A 20,609-nucleotide genomic window follows, 5' to 3' on the forward strand; every position below is an offset into this window, starting at 1 on the left:
CACTCCATGAATGTGGGCGTCTAATGCCTGCTGGAGAGACCATTAACTTGTTCAATCAGTGATGAACGTCCAGCTAGCACCAAGGCATTGCAAGGCCCAAAAATCCAAGCAGAGGAAGATCAATGTTTCAGCCCCAAGCAGCCAAATCAAGGACAGGAATTCCAAGTGCAGCTCACAACCAATGTGGGAAATTTTTATACATCCAACTCAATTCCACAACAATGGAACCAAATAAAGCCAGCATCCCGGAGATGGAGGAGAATCCTGTCGCCCAGGCATCTTGATGATCCTGGTCCAGGTCAAAGTTTATATAGTCAGCTGCCAGGGCAGCTTGTGGGCTGCTGGTTGCTGGCATTCGTCCCCTCTCGAGCCCTGGAATGAACCTGAGGCTTAAATGTTCAGGGCTGCAGTGACCTTGACAGCCACCGGCAGCGGTAATCCTCCTCCTCCATGTCTGCAAGGACATTGGGGGGGGGGGCAGCATTGACAGACTAGGCTATGTGAAGTGGGCGAGTATGAGGACCTCCTCACCGGACCCTCGCAGCTGCCACCTGCCTTGCAGCGTCTGGCTCCCCATCGGTCAGGACCTCAGCAGGTATTACTTATCCTCCAAGAGGCAGCCGGTCATCATGGGGTGATGCTCGAAGAGGCGGGGGATGTCTGACTGCCCAAGAAGTAGCCTGGGAAGTGTACACACATGTGCATGATCTGCATATGGTGGTCGCACAAAAGCTGTATATTCTGGGACTGGAACCCCTTCCTGATAACGTAGGGCAGTCCCAGATGGCCTGATGCGCCCACGGTGGCATGCATGTCGTCTATCAGCCCCTGGACCTGGGATATCCCGGTGATAGTGGAGAATCCTGCTGCCTGGGCATCTTTCTGGGCTTGGTCCATTCAAAGTTTATACAGTTTTCTGCCAAGGCAAACAGGGCATCCGTGACCTGCCAGATGTACCTGTGGGCTGTGACCTACGAGATGCCACACAGGTCCCCGCTCGAGCCCTGAAATGGCCCTGAGGCATAAACGTTCAGGGCTGTGGTGACCTTGATGGCCACAGGGATCGAGTGTCCACCCTGTGCAGGTTAGGTGGATTGGCCAGGCTAAATTACCCTTAGTGTCCAATAAGCCGAGGTGGGGTTATTGGGTTAAGGGGATAAGGTGGAGGTGTGGGTTTCTGTCGGGTGCTCTTTCCAAGGGCCAGTGCAGACTCGATGGGCCGAATGGCCTCCTTCTGCACTGTAAATTCAATCATTCTATGATTCTCCACGTGGTGCCAAGTCCACGAGGACATGGCACAGGTGCCGCACCGTCTCCTTGTTGAGTCGGTGCTTCCTGCAGCAAACACAGTCTGTCATCTGCTCGAACGAACAGCAATGCTTGTACACCCTGGTACCCCTCTGGGTCTCACCCTGGCCTGATGGGCAGCCGGGTCCTCAGGGTGTGTGGCGGGGTCTGGCACATGGGTCACTGCCTCGAGCCTCTATGGACGCAGCTGCTGATGCCACTATCTCTGGAGACTGACCGCCCAACCTACCAGCAGCACCACTGGGACTCGTTCGACAGGGTCCAAAATACCATCTATGTTGCTTAATATGTGTAACGAATTGGGACAGGCCGTTCGACTGACAAACAGCGGTGGCCTCCATCCCGGGATCCTCTATTGATCTCCCCCCCTCCCCCATACCCAGAACGGCCTGCTCACGCACACCTGACCACAGCCATCCCCCCCTCACCCGAATCCAGACCCTGTACCCCAGGGCCAGGTGCTGGTCCCCTCCCCGTTGGGTCGCTTCTGTTAACTGCATGGAAATAGGGCTAAAGTGGTTATTATTGGCTTCTCGCCATGCTACGGTGGTATCCCAATTTTGACTACGGGAGTGGGCCGGTTGCATCTCAAACAGTTTGGTGCCCGGCGCGGTTCTCGTTTTGAGCTTCTCCCGCTATTCACCGCACTCGTCGCACTCTTGCTCGAGCACAAGGCCACTAAATCACGCCTTTAACAATTTAAAGCTTTCCAGCATCCAGTACAATGAAGACCAGACACAACATTTAGCATGTTTCTACTACTTTGAAGACAGTAACTCCAAATTCTCAATCGCCACTGCTACCGCGACTACAGCTTCACACACCCTGCACCAGTGACGGGCTGGCCAGGGTGTCAGCTTGCCCGATGGCAAGTGGGCCCCTGATGAAGTGGGCCGCCTATATCAAATAAAAATGCAATAAAGAAACAAACACAGACAACTGTTTTAGTAATAAAAAGGAATAAGAAAAAAAAGAGAACAGGACACAAATAAGCAGTGCATGAAAAGGAACGAAGCAGGGGAGGTAGTGGAAGGATGTGGAATAGGGGGGCCCGGGTCGGGCATAATTAAGGAAATTCCATGTTTTCAGCAAGAGTGTGTGAATTTAAAGATAAAGTTACAATTCGTGACTTGAGATGGTCGGCAACTTCAAAGGATATCAAGCAGTAGTCTTGGTTCAGCCGGTACATCGGTCTGGGGCCCGGAGAGCCAAGAAGGGGCCCGTGAATCTCTGAAGGGCCCTTAAAAATTATAATTAATTAGATAAATAAATCTCCAACTTCTTTCCTGAGATTTGTATTCTAACTTAATAAAATATAATTGTTTTTAAAGAGAGCAATACCAAATAAAAATGCAATAAAGAAACAAACAAATTATCACTCAGTGTATGAAGGAACGAAGCAGTGTTAAACGGATGTGAAAAAGAGTGGGGGGGGGGCTGGTTCACTTGGGTCGGAGTCGGATATAGTTGGAAATCCACGTTTTCAGCAAGAGTGTTTGAATTTAAAGATAAAGTTACAGTTCGTGATTTGAGATGGTCGGCAACTTGAAAGGATATCAAGCAGTACATAGGGTCGTGAGGTCACCGAAAAGGAGAAGCGGTACCTTTGACTGTGAATCATGAGGTCAAAGATATTGAAGTGATAAGCCATGATCGGTAAACTCAAAGGGATGCGCCTTGTAACACTACACTGGTATCAAACTGGACATGTTAACTTTGGTCATGGGATCATTCTTAATGTCTTACTATAGTCGGACCAAACTTCTAAGTTTCAACAGTTGTCTCAGTTGCTTGCTGGTGTGAACACTGGACAGTGGATTGTCTCCTCTTCTGAAGCTGCATAGGCCACAGTAGTATTGACTAATGAACATAGTCTATTGAAGTGTAAGTAAGTTATTTTATATTTTTTATCAAGTATGGGTTTATCTGGCGTTCCTTCAAGTTATTCTTGCAATCATCAATATTCATTTTTCCCAATGTGGGCTATTTTTAATTAAGTTTTTATTTCAGGAATGTTACCCCTACCAGCATGGAAAAGAAAAAGCATAAATCTGGGTCACTAAAACACAAAGAACAAAAAGAAGCAGAAAGGAAGGAATCAGCCAAGCGATGCAGGCCTATTACAGAGTTTATAATACCACAAGCACAATCTACATCAATATCCAGTTCTGCAACAAACAATCAAGAAGCAAGAAACAATGCTCATGGTGATGATGCAATGACATGCGAGTTACAAGAACAGAGAAGAGCTACTTTGAATGTAGAGACAAATACAAGTGCATCCATTACTAATCAACCCAGGCCCAATATTTCTTCTGCCTTCCTTGTTCCGGTATCTGTACTGCCTGTAGTTGCAACATCTGAACACATAGCTTCAACTAGTGACAGAGAATCAGATATTCCTTCAAGCATAAATTACTTGGTTTCTGAAGCACATCCTGTAAATGAACCTACGCAAGAAAATGAAAGATCAATTACTTCCAATATCTTCCAATGGAATCTTCCAATATCCATCACGAGAAAAGCTAAAACAGTTTTTTGCTGAACATCCACTTCAGCCACTTGATGATCTGCCATTTGATGCTCGTTTGTATGAGAGGAAAATTATGAATGACTCAGTCCCAAGAAAATGGCTAACATATAACAAAGAAAACAGATGCTTATATTGTTCATACTGCTTAGCATTTATAGATGCTTATATTGTTCATACTGCTTAGCCTTTGAGTTTCCCAACACTTGTAATCCATCACCCTTTGTACGTGGCTTTAGTGACTACAGGCGTATTAGCCAGAGCTTGACTTTACATGAATCGACAACAACAAATGTCAGAAATGCTCAGCAATATATCAGTGTGGTTAATGATGGCACCTTAGATAAATTTTTTGCAGCATCACTAATTAAAAGGAAAGAAGAATTATTGAAGCAGAGAAGTATTGTCATGAGGATTATAGACATCATAAAGATGTTAGGCAAGCAAGCACTTCCTTTTCGAGGTCACAGAAATGAATCGGCCTACACTCTAGATAATGAGGTTCTGAATCATGGCAATTTTTTAGCTATAGTGCAGTTGATGGCAAAATATGACCCCATTATGGCAGCTCACATTTCTGCAGTGCAAACCAAGTCTAAACAAAGAATCAAACGATTAGAGCAACAAGGAAAGGCTCAAAGTAAAGGCCGTGGTGAACTTGTTACATACCTGAGTAAAACAACTATAAACATGTTAATCAAAATTATGAAGAATATGATGGTACAGTACAGGGACTTTTTGATCTATTGATTGAAACATTACAGCATCTTAAAGTTGACCCCCAAAAATGTTTATCTGATAGCACAGATGGCGCTGCAAGCTACCATGGCCAGTATAATGGTTTACAAAGTAAAATTGCTGATGTGGCTGATCAACATGTTCATATATGGTGCTATGCCCATGTCTTGAATTTGGTGATAACTGAAACAACAAAATGTTGTGTGCCTGCAGTTTCTTTTTTCAATTTGCTCCAGAATATAGCAACTTTTGTGAAAGCATCATACAAGAGAATGGCTGTATGGATAGAAGTTGTTGGAAAACATCTAGGACAAGAGAAACTGAAACGATTAAAGCTAATTGGTGAGACCAGATGGTCAGGAAAATCCAATGCAGCAACAACTATATTTTGACGTTTTGATGATGCCGCTGCCAGTACTTTCGTAAATCTATTGACATGCTTATCAATGATACAAGATTCAGAAAAGTTTGATGCAAAAACAAAACATGAAGCAAATGTTTTACTTCAAAGTCTTCTAAAGTTTGAAACCATATTGACAGCATTTACTTACTTGTATATATTTCAAACTACAACCCTGTTATCAAGTTATCTACAGACAAGTGGTTTAGATGTGTTTACTGCATCGAGTTTGGTAGATTCAGCTACAACAAAGTTGAAGGAACAGACAAGAACATTTGATAACGTTCACAGCAAGGCTTTGGAATTTGTAAATAAATGTAATGACAGGATTTCGCAGATGAATATGGATGAAAATCAAACATTGGAAATTGATGCGTTGGAAACAGCATTGCCAGTTAAGAGGCAGAGGGAGAAGAAAAGAATGGCAGATGAGCTTATTGATGATGAAAGAAATTCCTCAGATTCTCTAGCTGATTTTCGAGTAAATGTGTTTAACCTAATAATGGATTGCATTGTCCAGTCACTAGAATCACGCTTTGTACAACACAAACAGTTGTATAAAGATTTGTCCTGCTTGGACCCAGCAAAGTTTAAAACTATTGCAGAGAAGGGCCTTGAAGGTGAAGTATTGGAAGGTATTATTAAGCTGTTTCCACAAATCAGCAAAGATCAAGTAATATTGGAATTGTTTTCTTTTGCTTCAAACTTTGATGTATTAAAGCTATTGCTTAATGATGGTGAGAATTTGGATTCCAGTTGCAACAATTGTAAAATTTGCAGCACTTGCCCATCATGTGTACTAAAAATTCTGGCATCCAATAGACTTCATGACAAGGCATATGATAACTTTTTTGAACTTTATAAAGTCATCTGCACACTATCAGTTACTCAAGTCCAATGTGAGAGGACATTTTCAAAGCTAAAGATCATAAAGACAAGGTTAAGAAATTCGCTGTCTGAGGAGAATTTGGAATCATACATGTTGCTATCCATTGAAAAGGAATTGTTAGATGAATTGGATGCAGAAGCAATTATTGGCAGATTCGCACAATCATCTAGCGAACACAAACGATTGCTCTTAATATAGTGGACTGCATGCAATGCTCTGTTGTGCTTTTGAACTATCTGTTAATGTGTAAATTGTGCAGTAAACTATTTTAAAATATCAACCAATTACTTAAAATTAAAAAAATAAATAAAAAATTCAATTATAACATTCTGTATTTACATTTGGTATCTACTGCCAGTAATATGTACAGTACATGTACACTGTAATTACTAAGAAATACACATTTTTTCCACAAAAAAATTAATTGTACCCTTTTTTCCATATGTATTTTTTGAAAATTTTATTTATTCATTATGAAAATGAAATGATAGCATTGTAGTTGTGGGTGGGCCCCCTTTGTCTCCTGGCAACCAATATTTTTAGACCCAGTCCGCCATTGCCCTGCACCCTGTAAGGTTGCATCCTTATTTTCCCATATTTTCTATCTTCACTCAATCTACGCACCTGATTGCTTGAATACTAATTGAAGTACCAGAATAATTTGTATTTTAAAAATTAGGAGGCAGTAACCATCCATGACAGCTTGCCTCTCAGCACTATAGTAGGCACAAATAGAAATGTGTGCAAAATTTCCATCTACAGATCTAAGTTGACATAAAATAGATAAGAACTGATGCAAATCCCGCTCAAAAGGCAATGTACACTCATTAACATCTTTATTCATAAGAACCTAGCCTATGGCTCTGGCTTTCAATTTTGCAGAGATGTTGTCAAGGTCATTGAAGCAGTCCTGCACTGTCATTGGCTGCAGGTCACCTCCACCTTCTCCATTTTACCATATCTAGTTCAAAGTGGACTCATAAAAATGAAAATGGTATGACCACTGCCTCGGAAACAGGTATTGATGCACGTGATTCTGCATTGCTGATCATTGACCACTGTACATTTATGGAGTGGAAATACATTTATGGAGTGTGGTAGTATGACTAGGGAGATTACGGTACCTTCGAACCATGCTGTCATTGGTGAAGAAGACTCGCTGCCCATTGGCTCAGGCAAGTCATGTGCCTCTCTGCCAATTGGCTGAGGCTAGTCATGTGACTACCCGCTGATTGGCTGAGAGGTTGGTAGCTCCACCTACGAGGTGGGGTATAAGAACTCGTACCGGCTGGCAGTCAACCTTTCTCTGTACGTCTACTGCCGAGCACACATCTAGTGTATTAAAGCCTGTTGTTTGGAACTACTTCACGACTCAAGTCCAATTGATGGTGCATCAATTTAATACACTAGAATTTTGAAATGGAGCTACGGATCAAGCCAGACTGCCTCCACATCATCCCGCATGCTACAAACGCATCAGCAACGTTTAAACACTGGCTGGCGTGTTTTAACAGCTACCTCGCCACAACAGAAAACCGTCCGACAAGGGAACAGAAACTCCACATTCTCCACTCGTGCGTGGGCACTGCCGTCTACTCTCTGATAGAGGATGAACTGGACTATGACGTCGCTATGGATCTGCTGAAAGGACATTTCATCAGGCCAGTGAATCAGGTCTACGTGCAGCACATCCTGGCTACGAGGCAACAATTCCCCGGTGAGTCCCTCGACGAATTCTATCGGGCCCTCATTGTCCTAGGGAGAAATTGCGCCTGCCCGCAGGTCACTGCAGCGGAGCACACCAAACTCTTGATCAGGGACGCCTTCGTAGCAGGCATGCAATCATCCCAGATACGCCAGCGGCTTCTGGAAAAGACACTTTACATCTCATTGAGGCACGGACCCTAGCATCCTCCTTGGAGGTCACTGCCCGCAACGCCCGCGTGTATGTCCCCAGCCGTGCGGTGGCCCCCTGGGCCGCGTTACACGCAACCCCCCTCACCCCCGCCGATTCTGACCCCCCCAGACCTGCGCTGCAGGGCGCCCCGATAAGCCCACGAGCCCCCGCTGCTACTTTTGTGGTCAGGCCAAGCACCCCTGCCCGCGCTGCCCAGCCCGTACCACAACTTGTAAAAGCTGCGGCAAGAAGGGCCACTATGCAGCTGTCTGCCAGTCGAAATCGGTCACTGCTGTTCCGAACAGCGACTGCGGGTCGTCCCCCCCGTGCACCTCTAGGGCCCCGTGCGGCCCACAGACCTTGCTGCCTCCACCCCCCACCGCCACGAGTGACCCACGGGCGCCACCATTTTGGGCCCCAGACGTCACGTGCGATCCCCGGGCGCCGCCATTTTGGGCCCCCGACTCCATGTGCGAGCCCCGGGCGCCGCCATTTTGTTCACCCCCCACCACGTGTGGCCGACGGGCGCCGCCATCTTGGATCGGCCTGGAGGACCCTGCAAGTGAATACTCCATGATGGATGACGACTCCAAGTTCCTGCCACGACTTGCCGCAGTGACGCTGGATCAATCACAGCCCCGCACGCTTTCCACGGCGACCACACAGATCCTCCTCAATGGTCATGAGATGAGCTGCCTACTGGACTCCGGGAGCACAGAGAGTTTCGTTGACCCCGACATGGTAAGACGCTGCACGCTCCCCGTTCATCCAGTAAAACACAAAATCGCTCTGGCCTCTGGTTTGCACTCAGTCCAAATCACCGGGTGCTGCGTAGCGGACCTCACGGTCCAGGGGAGGGTTTTTAAAAACTATAAACTCCTCGCCCTTCCCCGCCTCTGTGCACCGGCACTCCTAGGACTGGATTTTCAGTGCAACCTGCAGAGCTTAACCTTCAAATTCGGCGGCCCTTACTGTCTGCACCCTCGCGTCCCTCAAGGTCGACCCCCCTTCCTTGTTTGCAAACCTCACCCCGGATTGCAAACCCATCGCCACCAGGAGCAGACGATACAGTGCCCAGGACCGGACCTTCATCAGGTCGGAGGTCCAGAGGCTTCTGAAGGAAGGAGTCATAGAGGCTCGCAACAGTCCCTGGCGAGCACAAGTGCTGGTGGTTAGGACCGGGGAGAAAAACCAGATGGTCATTGACTACAGTCAGACCATCAACAGGTTTACGCAGCTGGACGCGTATCCTCTCCCCCGTATCTCTGACCTGGTTAACAGGATCGCGCAGTACAAGGTCTTTTCCATGGTGGACCTTATGTCCGCCTATCACCAGCTACCCATCCGCACGAGTGACCGAAAGTACACTGCGTTCAAAGCGGATGGGCGCCACTACCACTTTCTAAGGGTTCCATTCGGTGTCACAAATGGGGTTTTGGTCTTCCAAAGGGAGATGGACCGAATGGTCGACCAATACGGTTTAAGGACAACCTTCCCGTATCTCGACAATGTCACCATCTGCGGCCATGACCAGCAGGACCACAACACCAACCTCGCAAATTCCTCTGTATCGCAAAACTCCTTAACCTCACTTATAATAAGGATAAGTGCGTGTTCAGCACCGACCGTCTAGCCATCCTCGGCTACGTAGTGCGTAACGGAGTGATAGGCCCCGACCCCGAACGCATGCGCCCCCTGATGGAGCTTCCACTCCCCCACTCCCTCAAAGCACTCAAACGCTGTCTGGGCTTCTTTTCCTATTATGGCCAGTGGGTCCCTAACTACGCTGACAAAGCCCGCCCCCTCATCCAGTCCAACACGTTCCCCCTGTCGATGGAGGCCCGCCAGGCCTTTAGCCGCATCAAAGCGGATATCACAAAGTCCACGATGCATGCTATCGATGAGTCCCTCCCATTCCAGGTCAAGAGCGACGCGTCTGATGTAGCTCTGGCGGCCACCTTCAACCAATCGGGCAGACCCGTGGCCTTCTTCTCCCGGACCCTCCACGCTTCCGAAATTCGCCAGTCCTCGGTGGAAAACGAAGCACAGGCCAAAGTAGAAGCTGTGCGACACTGGAGGCACTATCTGGCCGGCAGGAGGTTCACCCTCCTCACAGACCAACGGTCAGTGGCCTTTATATTTAATAATGCACAGAGGGGCAAGATCAAGAACGACAAGATCTTGCGGTGGCGGATCGAGTTGTCCACGTACAACTACGATATCTTGTATCGTCCTGGGATGCTCAACAAGCCTCCTGATGCCCTGTCCCGTGGTACCTGCGCCAACGCACAGGTTGACCGCCTCCGAACCCGCCACACGGACCTCTGCCATCCAGGAGTAACCCGCTTCTTCCACTTCATTAAGACCCGCAACCTGCCCTACTCCATCGAGGAGGTTAGGACTGTGACCAGGGATTGCCACATTTGCGCAGAGTGCAAGCCGCACTTTTACCGCCCCGAGCAGGCGCACCTGATAAAGGCTTCCTGCCCCTTTGAACATCTCAGCATGGACTTCAAAGGTCCCCTCCCCTCCAACAACCGCAACACATATTTCTTAAATGTGATTGACGAGTACTCCCGCTTCCCATTCGCCATCCCCTGCCCCGACATGACCACGACACCCAACATCAAAGCCCTCCACTCCATTTTCTCCCTGTTCGGTTACCCCACGTACATCCACAGCGACCGGGGGTCCTCCTTTATGAGTGACGAACTGCGTCAGTTCCTGCTCAGCAGGGGCATCGCCTCTAGCAGGACGACCAGTTACAACCCCCGGGGTAACGGTCGGGTCGAGAGGGAGAACGGTACGCTCTGGAAGACCGTCCTACTGGCCCTACGGTCCAGGTGTCTCCCGGTCTCCCACTGGCAAGAGGTTCTCCCAGACGCCCTCCACTCGATTCGGTCTCTCCTCTTATCTGCCACAAATCAAACACGTCACAAACGTCTTCTTGTTTTCCCCAGGAAGTCGTCCTCAGGATCCCCGCTCCCAACCTGGCTGGCCACCCCCGGGCCCATCCTGCTCCGGAAGCATGTGCGGGTGCATAAGTCCGACCCGTTGGTTGAACGAGTCCAGTTACTCCACGTGAACCCACAGTATGCGTACGTGGAGTATCCCGACGGACGACAGGACACGGTCTCCCTTCGGGATCTGGCACCCGCCGGAGTGCGGCCGCAACCCCCAGCACCAACACCCCCCCTCCAGTCCCAACCGCCGCCAGCGCCCCCGAGACCCAGCGCACAGGAACCCCCTCCCCAGCACCGACCAGGGGTACGGACACAGGACCACGACCACCGCTCCCGGAGTCACGGACGACCACCGCTCCAACCTCACCGGCACCGCTGCGCAGGTCCAGCAGGATATCGAAGACACCCACCTGGCTGATCAAGTCAATTTGATGTTCCGATGGACTTTGTGGACTCTTTGTGTTCATGCACATGTTTTTTGCATATTTTTTTTTCATTGCTTTAAATTGTTGTTCGATTATACACTGTGCGGTGATATTGTTTTGCATGTTAGTCGCGGGCCAGTGGGCAGCCATAAGATACCTTGGTACAATTTGAATTATCTCTAGTCATACTACCAGTCTTACGGGGCACACGCACCGCCCCCCCCCCCCTCCCGCTTCTCTTCCCCCCCCCCGCTTCTTTCTCCACAAGGGGTGAATGTGGTAGTATGACTAGGGAGATTACGGTACCTTAGAATCATGCTGCCATTGGTGCAGAAGACTCGCTACCCATTGGCTCAGGCAAGTCATGTGTCTCTCTGCCAATTGGCTGAGGCTAGTCACGTGACTACCCACTGATTGGCTGAGAGGTTGGTAGCTCCGCCTATGAGGTGGGGTATAAGAACTCGTACTGGCTGGCAGTCGACCTTTCTCTGTACGTCTACTGCCGGGCACACATCTTGTGTATTAAAGCCTGTTGTTTGGAACTACTTCACGACTCGAGTCCAATTGATGGTGCATCATGGAGTACTGACAGTTTCCAGTTCGCGGGCCCTAACCACATTCTATTCACCATGGATGTGCAATCTCTCTACACCTCCATCCCACACCAGGATGGCCAGAGAGCTCTTCGCTTCTTTCATGAAAAGAGGCCCGGACAATTCCCATCCACCACCACTCTCCTCCGCGTGGCTGAACTCGTTCTATCTCTCAACAACTTCTCCTTTAACTCATCCCATTTTCTCCAAATCAAAGGTGTGGTAATGGGTACCCGCATGGGTCCGAGCTACGCTTACCTTTTTATGGGGTATGTGGAACATTCCTTGTTCCAAGCCTACCCGGGTCTCCTCCCACAACTCCTTTAGCGATATATTGATGACTATTTTGGTGCCGCTTCATGCTCTCGTCCAGACCTGGAAAAATTCATCAACTTTGCTTCCAGTTTCCACCCCTCCATCACTTTCACCCGGTCCATGTCAGACACTTCCCTTCCCTTCCTTGATCTTTCTGTCTTCATTTCTGGCAATACTAATATCCACTACAAGCCCACTGACTCCCACAGCTATCTGAACTGCAGCTCTTCACACCCTACAACCTGTAAGGACTCCATCCCTTTCTCTCAACTCCTTCGCCTCCGTCGCATTTGTTCCGATGATGCCACTTTCCAAAATGGTGCTTCGAAAATGTGTTCCTTCTTCCTCAAGCGTGATTTCCCACCTACAGTTGTTGACAGGGCCCTCAATAGTGTGCGGTCCATCTCCTGCGTTACTACCCTCGCCCCCTCCACTCCCTCCCAGAACAAGGATAGAGTCCCCCTCGTTCTCATTTCATCCCACCAGCCTCTGTATGCAAAGCATAATCCTCCGGCATTTTCGCCAACTCCAGCGTGATGCCACCACAAAACACATCGTCCCTTCACCCCCTCTGTCAGCATTTTGCAGAGATAATCTGGTCCACTCCTCCACCATACCCAGTACCTCTCCCGTCACCCATGGCACCTTACCATGCAATCGCAGAAGGTGTAACACCTGCCTCTTTACCTCTTCCAGGCTTAACATCCCAGGCCCAAAACACTCATTCCAGGTTAAGCAGCGTTTCACTTGCATCTCTTTCAATTTGGTCTACTGCATTAGCTGCTCCCAATGTGGTCTCCTCTATATCGAAGAGACCAAACGCAGACTGGGTGATCGCTTTGCTGAGCATCTTCGGTCTGTGCGCATTCAGGACCCTGACCTTCCCGTTGTTTGCCATTTTAACAAAAGACCCTGCTCCCATGCCCACATGTCTGTTCTTGGCCTGCTGCAATGTTCCAGTGAAGCTCAACACAAACTGGAGGAGCAACATCTCATCTTCCGGTTAGGCACGCTACAGCCTTCCGGCCTGAACATCGAATTCAACAACTTCAGATGATCAGCTCTACCCCACCTCGACCCATTTGTTTTCATCCCATTTCATTTTAACTGTCTTTTACATTTCTTTCTTTCTTTTCTTTCTTAATATATATTTAACCCCTTGCCATCTTATCCACCTTTCCTTACCCGTTCTCCTCTTTGCTTCCCCCTTCCCCTCCCCCCACATCTACAGTTCACCCTCTGATGTTAGTTTCTCTGCTGTTTGACCTTTCACACCTTTTGTCCTCTCTGGGGACTGCCATTAGTACTCATTCCCCTTGGTTTCTGTGGCCATTAGCACCCGGTTTCCCTGGGTTTCTGTGGCTATGACTCATCTTTCATTCTCACTCCACAATATAAATATTTACCACTTTCTCTGTCTGTTAGCTTTGACAAAGTATCATCGGACTCGAACCGTTAGTTTTCTTCTCTCCCTACAGATGCTGCCAGACCTGCTGAGATTTTCCAGCATTTTCGGCCCATCGAGTCTGCACCGGCTCTTGGAAAGAGCACCCTACCCAAGGTCAAAACCTCCACCCTATCCCCATAACCCAGTAACCCCACCCAACACTAAGGGCAATTTTGGACACTAAGGGCAATTTATCATGGCCAATCCACCTAACCTGCACATCTTTGGACAGTAGGAGGAAACCGGAGCACCCGGAGGAAACCCACGCACACACGGGGCGGATGTGCAGACTCCGCACAGACAGTGACCCAAGCCGGAATCAAACCTGGGACCCTGGAGCTGTGAATAGATTGTGCTATCCACAATGCTACCGTGCTGCAGACTTTATTCAATTGCAGTTTCATCTCAGTCATGGTTTTTATAGACAAATCGATGAAGTTGCTTGCGTTAGCAAAAAATGCATCAATTACCTACTTGATGCAACTGCGCTCTCGTAACATGGAAGCATGAGGCACAGAAGATCAGAGCTATGGTGACCTTGATAGCTACTGACCTGGATTCAGGGGCCAACAAGCAGGATGCTTCCATCCAGCTCACCAGTGAGAGAACCTGTGAAGGCAGTTTTTCCTCAGACAATCAATGTAGATGTATTGGCTCTGCATACATGATTGCATGGATGTGAACAATAGGTAGCCTAACTCAGGTCCAGTACAAGCAAAAGCTCCCTCACATCCCATCTTTCATCTTCTTCTTTCATCTCCAAATAACACAGAGATAATGTAAGTAAATTCCCACATTCTGATTTTTCATAGAATTTACAGAGCAGATGGATGCCATTCAGCCCATTGAGTCTGCTCCGGCCCTTGGAACGATCACCCTCCCTCAGCCCACAGCTCCACCCTATCCCCGTAACCCAGTAACCACACCTAACCTTTTTTTTTGGACAGTTTAACATGGCCAATCAACCTAACCTGCACATCTTTAGACTGTGGGAGGAAACCGGAGCACCCGGAGGAAACTCACGCAGACATGGGGAGAATGTGCAGACTCCATACAGACAATGATCCACGCCGGGAATCGATCCTGGGACCCTGGAGCTGTAAAGCAACTGTGCTACCATGCTGCCCCAATTTTTAATTGCAGCAATCAAAAACATTGCCGCCAAAAATATAGCGTTTGAAAAAGAGAAAGGAAATGAACAAATAGCAGCCCAAATTATGGAAATTCAGATCTCAGAAATCAACTTTCAAAAGTCCACTGTCAGAAATGAACTTGGGGTGGCATGTGGCGCAGTGGGTAGCACTGGGACTGTGGCATTGAGGACCTGGGTTCGAATCCCGGCCCTGGGTCACTGTCCGTGTGGAGTTTGCACATTCTCCCATGTCTGCGTGGGTTTCATCCTCACAATCCAAAGATGTTGAGGTTAGGTGGATTGGCCACGCTAAATTGCCCCTTAATTGGCAAATACAAAAAAAACTGGATACTCTAAATTTATAAAAAAAAAAGAAATGAACTTGTCAAAAATGTAGCCTGTCCCCCTTTGGGCAGTCACATGTTGTTGTTAGATCAGAACTGGCCTGAACTTCAGCACCCATTTATGAGGGAATAGAACACATGCTGATTATTCTCTAATTTCCATTGCTTGATATGTAACTCTTGGACAATTTGTGCAAAAACACTTCAGGCCAAACTGAAAGAAAGATGTACTGTGCACAATGGGACAGGAATCTGGCACTATAGATCTCTGCACTATTTCCTGATCTTTATGTGTTCTCCACTGATGCCATAAACTATGTGGAATAGAAAATATGCTCACATCTCCCATCACCTCAGACAATGCATGACTCAGAATTGGTTTAATGACTAACCTGGATTGCCTCAACAAATACAATATAGAATCAGGGAAAGAAAAACAATGTAGACAAAATACAACACATAGAAAAATTATGGTTGGACTAATTGTCAAACATCATGAATAATTAACTTTACAGTTATTTGTTGCACCTTTAAAAATTATCATCGCCAGGATGCATTCAAAATAATGCTGGAGCAAATCAGTCATTGGATTACAGTGAAACAACTTAAATTATATTTTATAATCGGGTCCTTCTCCACATGTACAAAGAATCTAATATCATGAAATTCTCTTTATTTCTTAAAAGTGAAACCTTCTGTAGCCTACATTTAAAAAGAATTGACAGGTTTACATATGTTTAGATATATAAAAATAGTAATGCTAACTGAAGGATTCAACATTATACCTGAACCTATTCATCTTCACATTTGATAACTGATGTATGTTGTCATACCTGTAAGGTCATCTAGGCTCAAGGAAATGTGGACAGGTTTATCCGAAGGCAGCCTCCTTGTGGTAATCATGTGGCCAATGGGAGCAAAGGTCCTGGTGTAGTTTTTGTTCTTTAGCTGTGAGGAAAAATTGGTATTGCGATTCATTGTCATTTTCCAACATTTAAATGGAAAGCCTTAATAACACCACATGTAAAGAAGCGTCATTATTCTGTTGGAGTAGTCTCTGTTAAACTGAATCCAAACTGAGCTCCCTATCCTCTTCCAAAGTTAAATGTGAAATTAAAGGATGATACAAGTACCATATGGGATAATCTCGAGCAACAAGGCTGGGATACAAAGCAGAAGAGTACACTGGATTTTCTGTCTTCCTCAAATGTAATAACTTACAGAATCCACAGCACTGGATCATGTGTTATGTCTAACTTTATATTACATAAAAGTTCAAGCTGAGCAATGTTAATTGCCAGTGATCACAAGGTAATCCCAAATAGACAACCAAACTTTACAAACTTAAATGTAATACATCATTTTTTTTTGTCGTTGGGTCAGTTCAGAGTACACAGACAGATTGCACCCATTGTCTTACCTTGCACAATTCTACACCTGCCGACACAACGTTCTGAACGGACTCGTGTCCTGCTTGGTCTTTGCCTTTCAGAGCATTAAAGATTAAATGTGAGATAAAGCACCTGCTGCATGCACAAATTGACAGTGTAATAGACGCTGAAACAGCTGCTAGGACAGCATGCTGTTACCTGCACTTCCCATGGGCTTCCTCAGGCCTGCTTTCTGTCAGCCGGACTTTCCCTTCCTTTCCTAGGGAAAAAGGCACAGAACTTTATTCATTCGCACAACACTGGATGGAATTCCTCTCTCTGAAGCCTCCCTTAGCATTTTGTTTACAGTTCAGAAACTTCTAAGCACAAACAAACTGTCTTTAAACCAGAAAAATATTGTCAGCATAACCCTGTCTGCCGCAGCAAACTCCTTTAAACAACATGACTCCAGTCAGTAAAAATGCCTATGACCCCAATTAGCTCAGGCTTACATAGCCAGTTTGGACTGCAGCTGTAACAGTACGTAAATGTACCATGATGCAGTTTTCCAAACTGAGGCTTAGTGTGTCTGTGCTTCAGCACAATATGACAGAATAGTAGTATGCGCAATAGAAATGAATAACACTTGAATGACAGTAATGACAGGTGTCAGCCTCATCTGACACGAAAATCCTCGACATATTTTGGCTTGTTTTCTACAACTCACATATCAGATAACCACATTTTCAGATGCAGCAGTCTCTTATAGCACTGGCTGCTGAATTTGACAGTCAACTTCCACCCATGATTTGTCAGTAAAATCAATGGATTTTCTTTTAAAAGAAAAATCAAAGGACCAGCAGTTTCACAGTGGACTACAGAGTGTAACAAAGAGTGTCGTCCCTGGGGAATCTGTGCAAGGGCATGGAATTATCTTATATTTGAAGCAAATGAAGATTTAAAGCTAGCTGGGTAGATTAGTAATTAATCTGTTGAGGGCCCCAGCAGTTATTTATAACCTCCCTTTATTTGTTATATCTCCTCTTCTTTTAGGTTGTCCCAAGCCACGTGCCATTCCCTAGCAAATTGGACAGGCAATAAAACTTCTCCAATGCCACTCTGGAATCGGCTGCTAACAAATGTATGGGAGTGACCTCGTCTGACTTGCCCTTCAACTCTGCTTCCAACCCCATGGGGAAGCACCTGGCATCTTCTTGCACCCTTCCCTGACTGCTTCATACTAAAAACCCATGCTGCAAGGCTCAATACCTGATCCCTTCCAAATCTATGATCCAGAAGTTGCTTCAGCACATAGCCCAAACAATATATAGGATTATAAATTTTCCTTTTTCTTTGATCCATGCCTTACTAAACATAATTCAAATCAAATGTCGAAATATTGGTAATTAATTTGTACAAAGAGTCAATTCTGGCCACCACACATTAGGAAGGATGTCAAAGTTTGGGAGTGGGTGCAGGGGAGATTTATTAGGATGGTGCCAGTGATGTGGGACTTCAGTTATGTTGAGATGGTGAAGCTGGTTTTTTTTATCCTTAGAGCAGAGAGGTTAAGGGGGCTTCAATAGAGCTATTCAAATATTCAATAGTGTAAAAAAAAAAAATCTTTTCACTCACACCAAGGTACAGAAACCAGAAGACGGGCATTTAAGGTCATTGACAAAGACCCAGAGTTGACACTGCTTCTTTTCCATTCCCACGGCATTCCCTCTCATGTTCTCAAGGATCGACCCTTGCACCCTTTTATTTCTCATCTACATGTTACCCCTCAGCCAAATCATCCAAAAACCTCTTTAGTCCTTAACACGACCATTAACACTCCCTTTGTCTTGTGGCCATGACATCTTTGTCAATCACTCCTTAGCTCTGACCTATCTCTGATCTCCTATTCTGCTCCACCTCCTGTACCTCCCTCTCCAACTATATAATCCATCACATTTCTATCCCTCTTCAGCTCTGAAGAAGTCACATGGACTCTAGACTCAATGGGCCGAATGGCCTCCTTTTGCACTCTATATTCTATGTTCTAAACGTCAACTCTGTTTTCTCTCTGGTAGTTTTGCCAACACTTCGTGTTGGGGCAGGGTCAAGGAAAATGCCAATTCGGGGGAACCACAGATTTGAGCCAGGGAAGTGGGACGGAAATGTTTGGAAATGGGAGGAAAAGGGGATTAAGACAGTAAAAGATGTATTTCTTGGGGGTCGGTTTACAGGATTGAAGATGCTGGAAGCAAAGTATGGGCTGGAGCAGGGGGAATGTTTAGATACATGCAGGTTCGACATTTTGCCAGAAAGGAGATGCAGAGCTTCCCAGTGGAGCCGGCCTCCACATTGCTCGAGGAGGTGCTGACGACAGGTGACTGGAAAAGGGGGTAGTATCGGCGGTTTATTTTGGAAGAGGACCACTGGAAAGGATCAAAGCAAAGTGGGAAGAAGAGTTGGGAGTAGGTATAGAACATAAGAACATAAGAACTAGGAGCAGGAGTAGGCCATCTGGCCCCTCGAGCCTGCTCCATCATTCAATGAGATCATGGCTGATCTTTTGTGGACTCAGCTCCACTTTCCGGCCCGAACACCATAACCCTTAATCCCTTTATTCTTCAAAAAACTATCTATCTTTACCTTAAAAACATTTAATGAAGGAGCCTCAACTGCTTCACTGGGCAAGGAATTGATGAACCATCAATTGGACGCGAGACACGATGAAAATCCAAACTTTGGCTTTAATCAGCTAGTTGTTAGCCCGGTGGTCGACTACAGAGAAAGGCCGACCGCCGGGAAACCTGGGTACTTATACCCCGCCTCGGCGGCGGGGTCTACTTGCCTCTCGACCAATTGGTGAGCAGTCACATGACTAGTCCCAGCACAATCAGACGAGAGGCACATGACCAGCCAGAGCCAATAGGAAACCAATGCTCTGCACCAATGGCAGTGCTCCCACTCATATCACCACAGGAATTCCATAGATTCACAACCCTTTGGGGAAGAAGTTCCTCCTAAACTCAGTCCTAAATCTACTTCCCCTTATTTTGAGGCTATGCCCCCTAGTTCTGCTTTCACCCGCCAGTGGAAACAACCTGCCCGCATCTATCCTATCTATTCCCTTCATAATTTTATATGTTTCTATAAGATCCCCCCTAATCCTTCTAAATTCCAACGAGTAAAGTCCCAGTCTACTCAACCTCTCCTCGTAATCTAACCCCTTCAGCTCTGGGATTAACCGAGTGAATCTCCTCTGCACACCCTCCAGTGCCAGTATGGAGGAGGGGTTCTGGTGTGAGGTTGGGGCTGATACAGCTGAAGGTGGTATATAGAGCATACCACAAAAGAGCGAGGATATGTGGCTCATACAGACCCATTTCACTGCTGAACGCAGATGCCAAAATACTGGCCAAGATTCTAGCCAAAAGGCTAGAGGACTGCGTGCCAGAGGTGGTACCAGAGGCGCCTGCTGAACGTGATAATGACCCCCTCCGGGGAGAGAACACCAGAGGTGATCATCTCCCGAGGCGCAGAAAAGCCCTTCGACAGAGTCAAATGGAAATACCTCATAGAGGTACTGGAGCAGTTCGGGCTTGGAACAGGATTCACCTCCTGGGTAAAACCCCTATACAATGCTCCCATGGCGAGCATACGGACAAACAACACCAACTCCCGATACTTCCAGCTGCACAGGGGCACCAGACAAGGATGCCCACTGTCCCCGCTGCTGTTCGCCCTAGCGATCGAGCCACTAGCAATTGCACTCAGAGCAGCAAAAAACTGGAGGAGGATTGAAAGGGGCGGCAGAGAGCACAGAGTCTCACTCTATGCAGATGACCTGCTCCTCTACATTACGGACCCACAAAGCAGTATGGACGGAATCATCGTGCTCCTGAAAGAGTTTGGTGCCTTCTCGGGCTACAAACTCAACATGAGCAAAAGCGAGATCTTCCTGATACACACACAAGTAGGTGGGGCAGCACTAACGGGACTGCTGTTTAAACAAGCCCAACACAAATTCAACTACCTGGGGATCCAAATAGCCCATGAATGGAAAGGGATCCAAAAATGGAACCTCACCAGACTGACAGAGGGAGATTGCTAGGATCCCAAAGAAGGTCTTACAAAAAACAAAATCAAGGGGAGGGCTAGCCCTCCCAAACCTACAATTCTACCACTGGGCGGCGACAGCCGAGCGAATAAGGGGATGGATCAAGGAGCTAGAAGGCGAGGGGGTGCGCGCGGAAGAGGCCTCCTG

General features: G+C 46.9%; 1 protein-coding gene across 5 annotated transcripts in view; it reads right to left on the minus strand.

Annotated features, from left to right (window-relative positions):
* The window catches only part of map3k7cl (map3k7 C-terminal like), a 167,663-nt gene that overhangs the window by 123,979 nt on the left and 23,075 nt on the right, over nucleotides 1–20,609 (minus strand). Inside the window, exons 1-4 of one of the 5 annotated variants that reach the window (XM_038802365.1) lie at nucleotides 16,864–16,942; nucleotides 16,571–16,631; nucleotides 16,402–16,466; nucleotides 15,815–15,929 (exon numbers count right to left, since the gene is read on the minus strand). In XM_038802365.1, the coding sequence (XP_038658293.1) occupies nucleotides 15,815–15,929; nucleotides 16,402–16,466; nucleotides 16,571–16,583 (193 nt within the window). In that variant the 5' untranslated portion in view covers nucleotides 16,584–16,631; nucleotides 16,864–16,942. Of the gene's footprint in view, nucleotides 1–15,814; nucleotides 15,930–16,401; nucleotides 16,467–16,570; nucleotides 16,832–16,863; nucleotides 16,943–20,609 lie in introns of those variants that run through there. The other 4 variants (XM_038802366.1, XM_038802364.1, XM_038802368.1 and 1 more) reach the window with 4 other exon arrangements.

This window comes from Scyliorhinus canicula, chromosome 7, assembly GCF_902713615.1.
Source record: "Scyliorhinus canicula chromosome 7, sScyCan1.1, whole genome shotgun sequence".
Classification (NCBI taxonomy): Eukaryota; Metazoa; Chordata; class Chondrichthyes; order Carcharhiniformes; family Scyliorhinidae; genus Scyliorhinus; species Scyliorhinus canicula.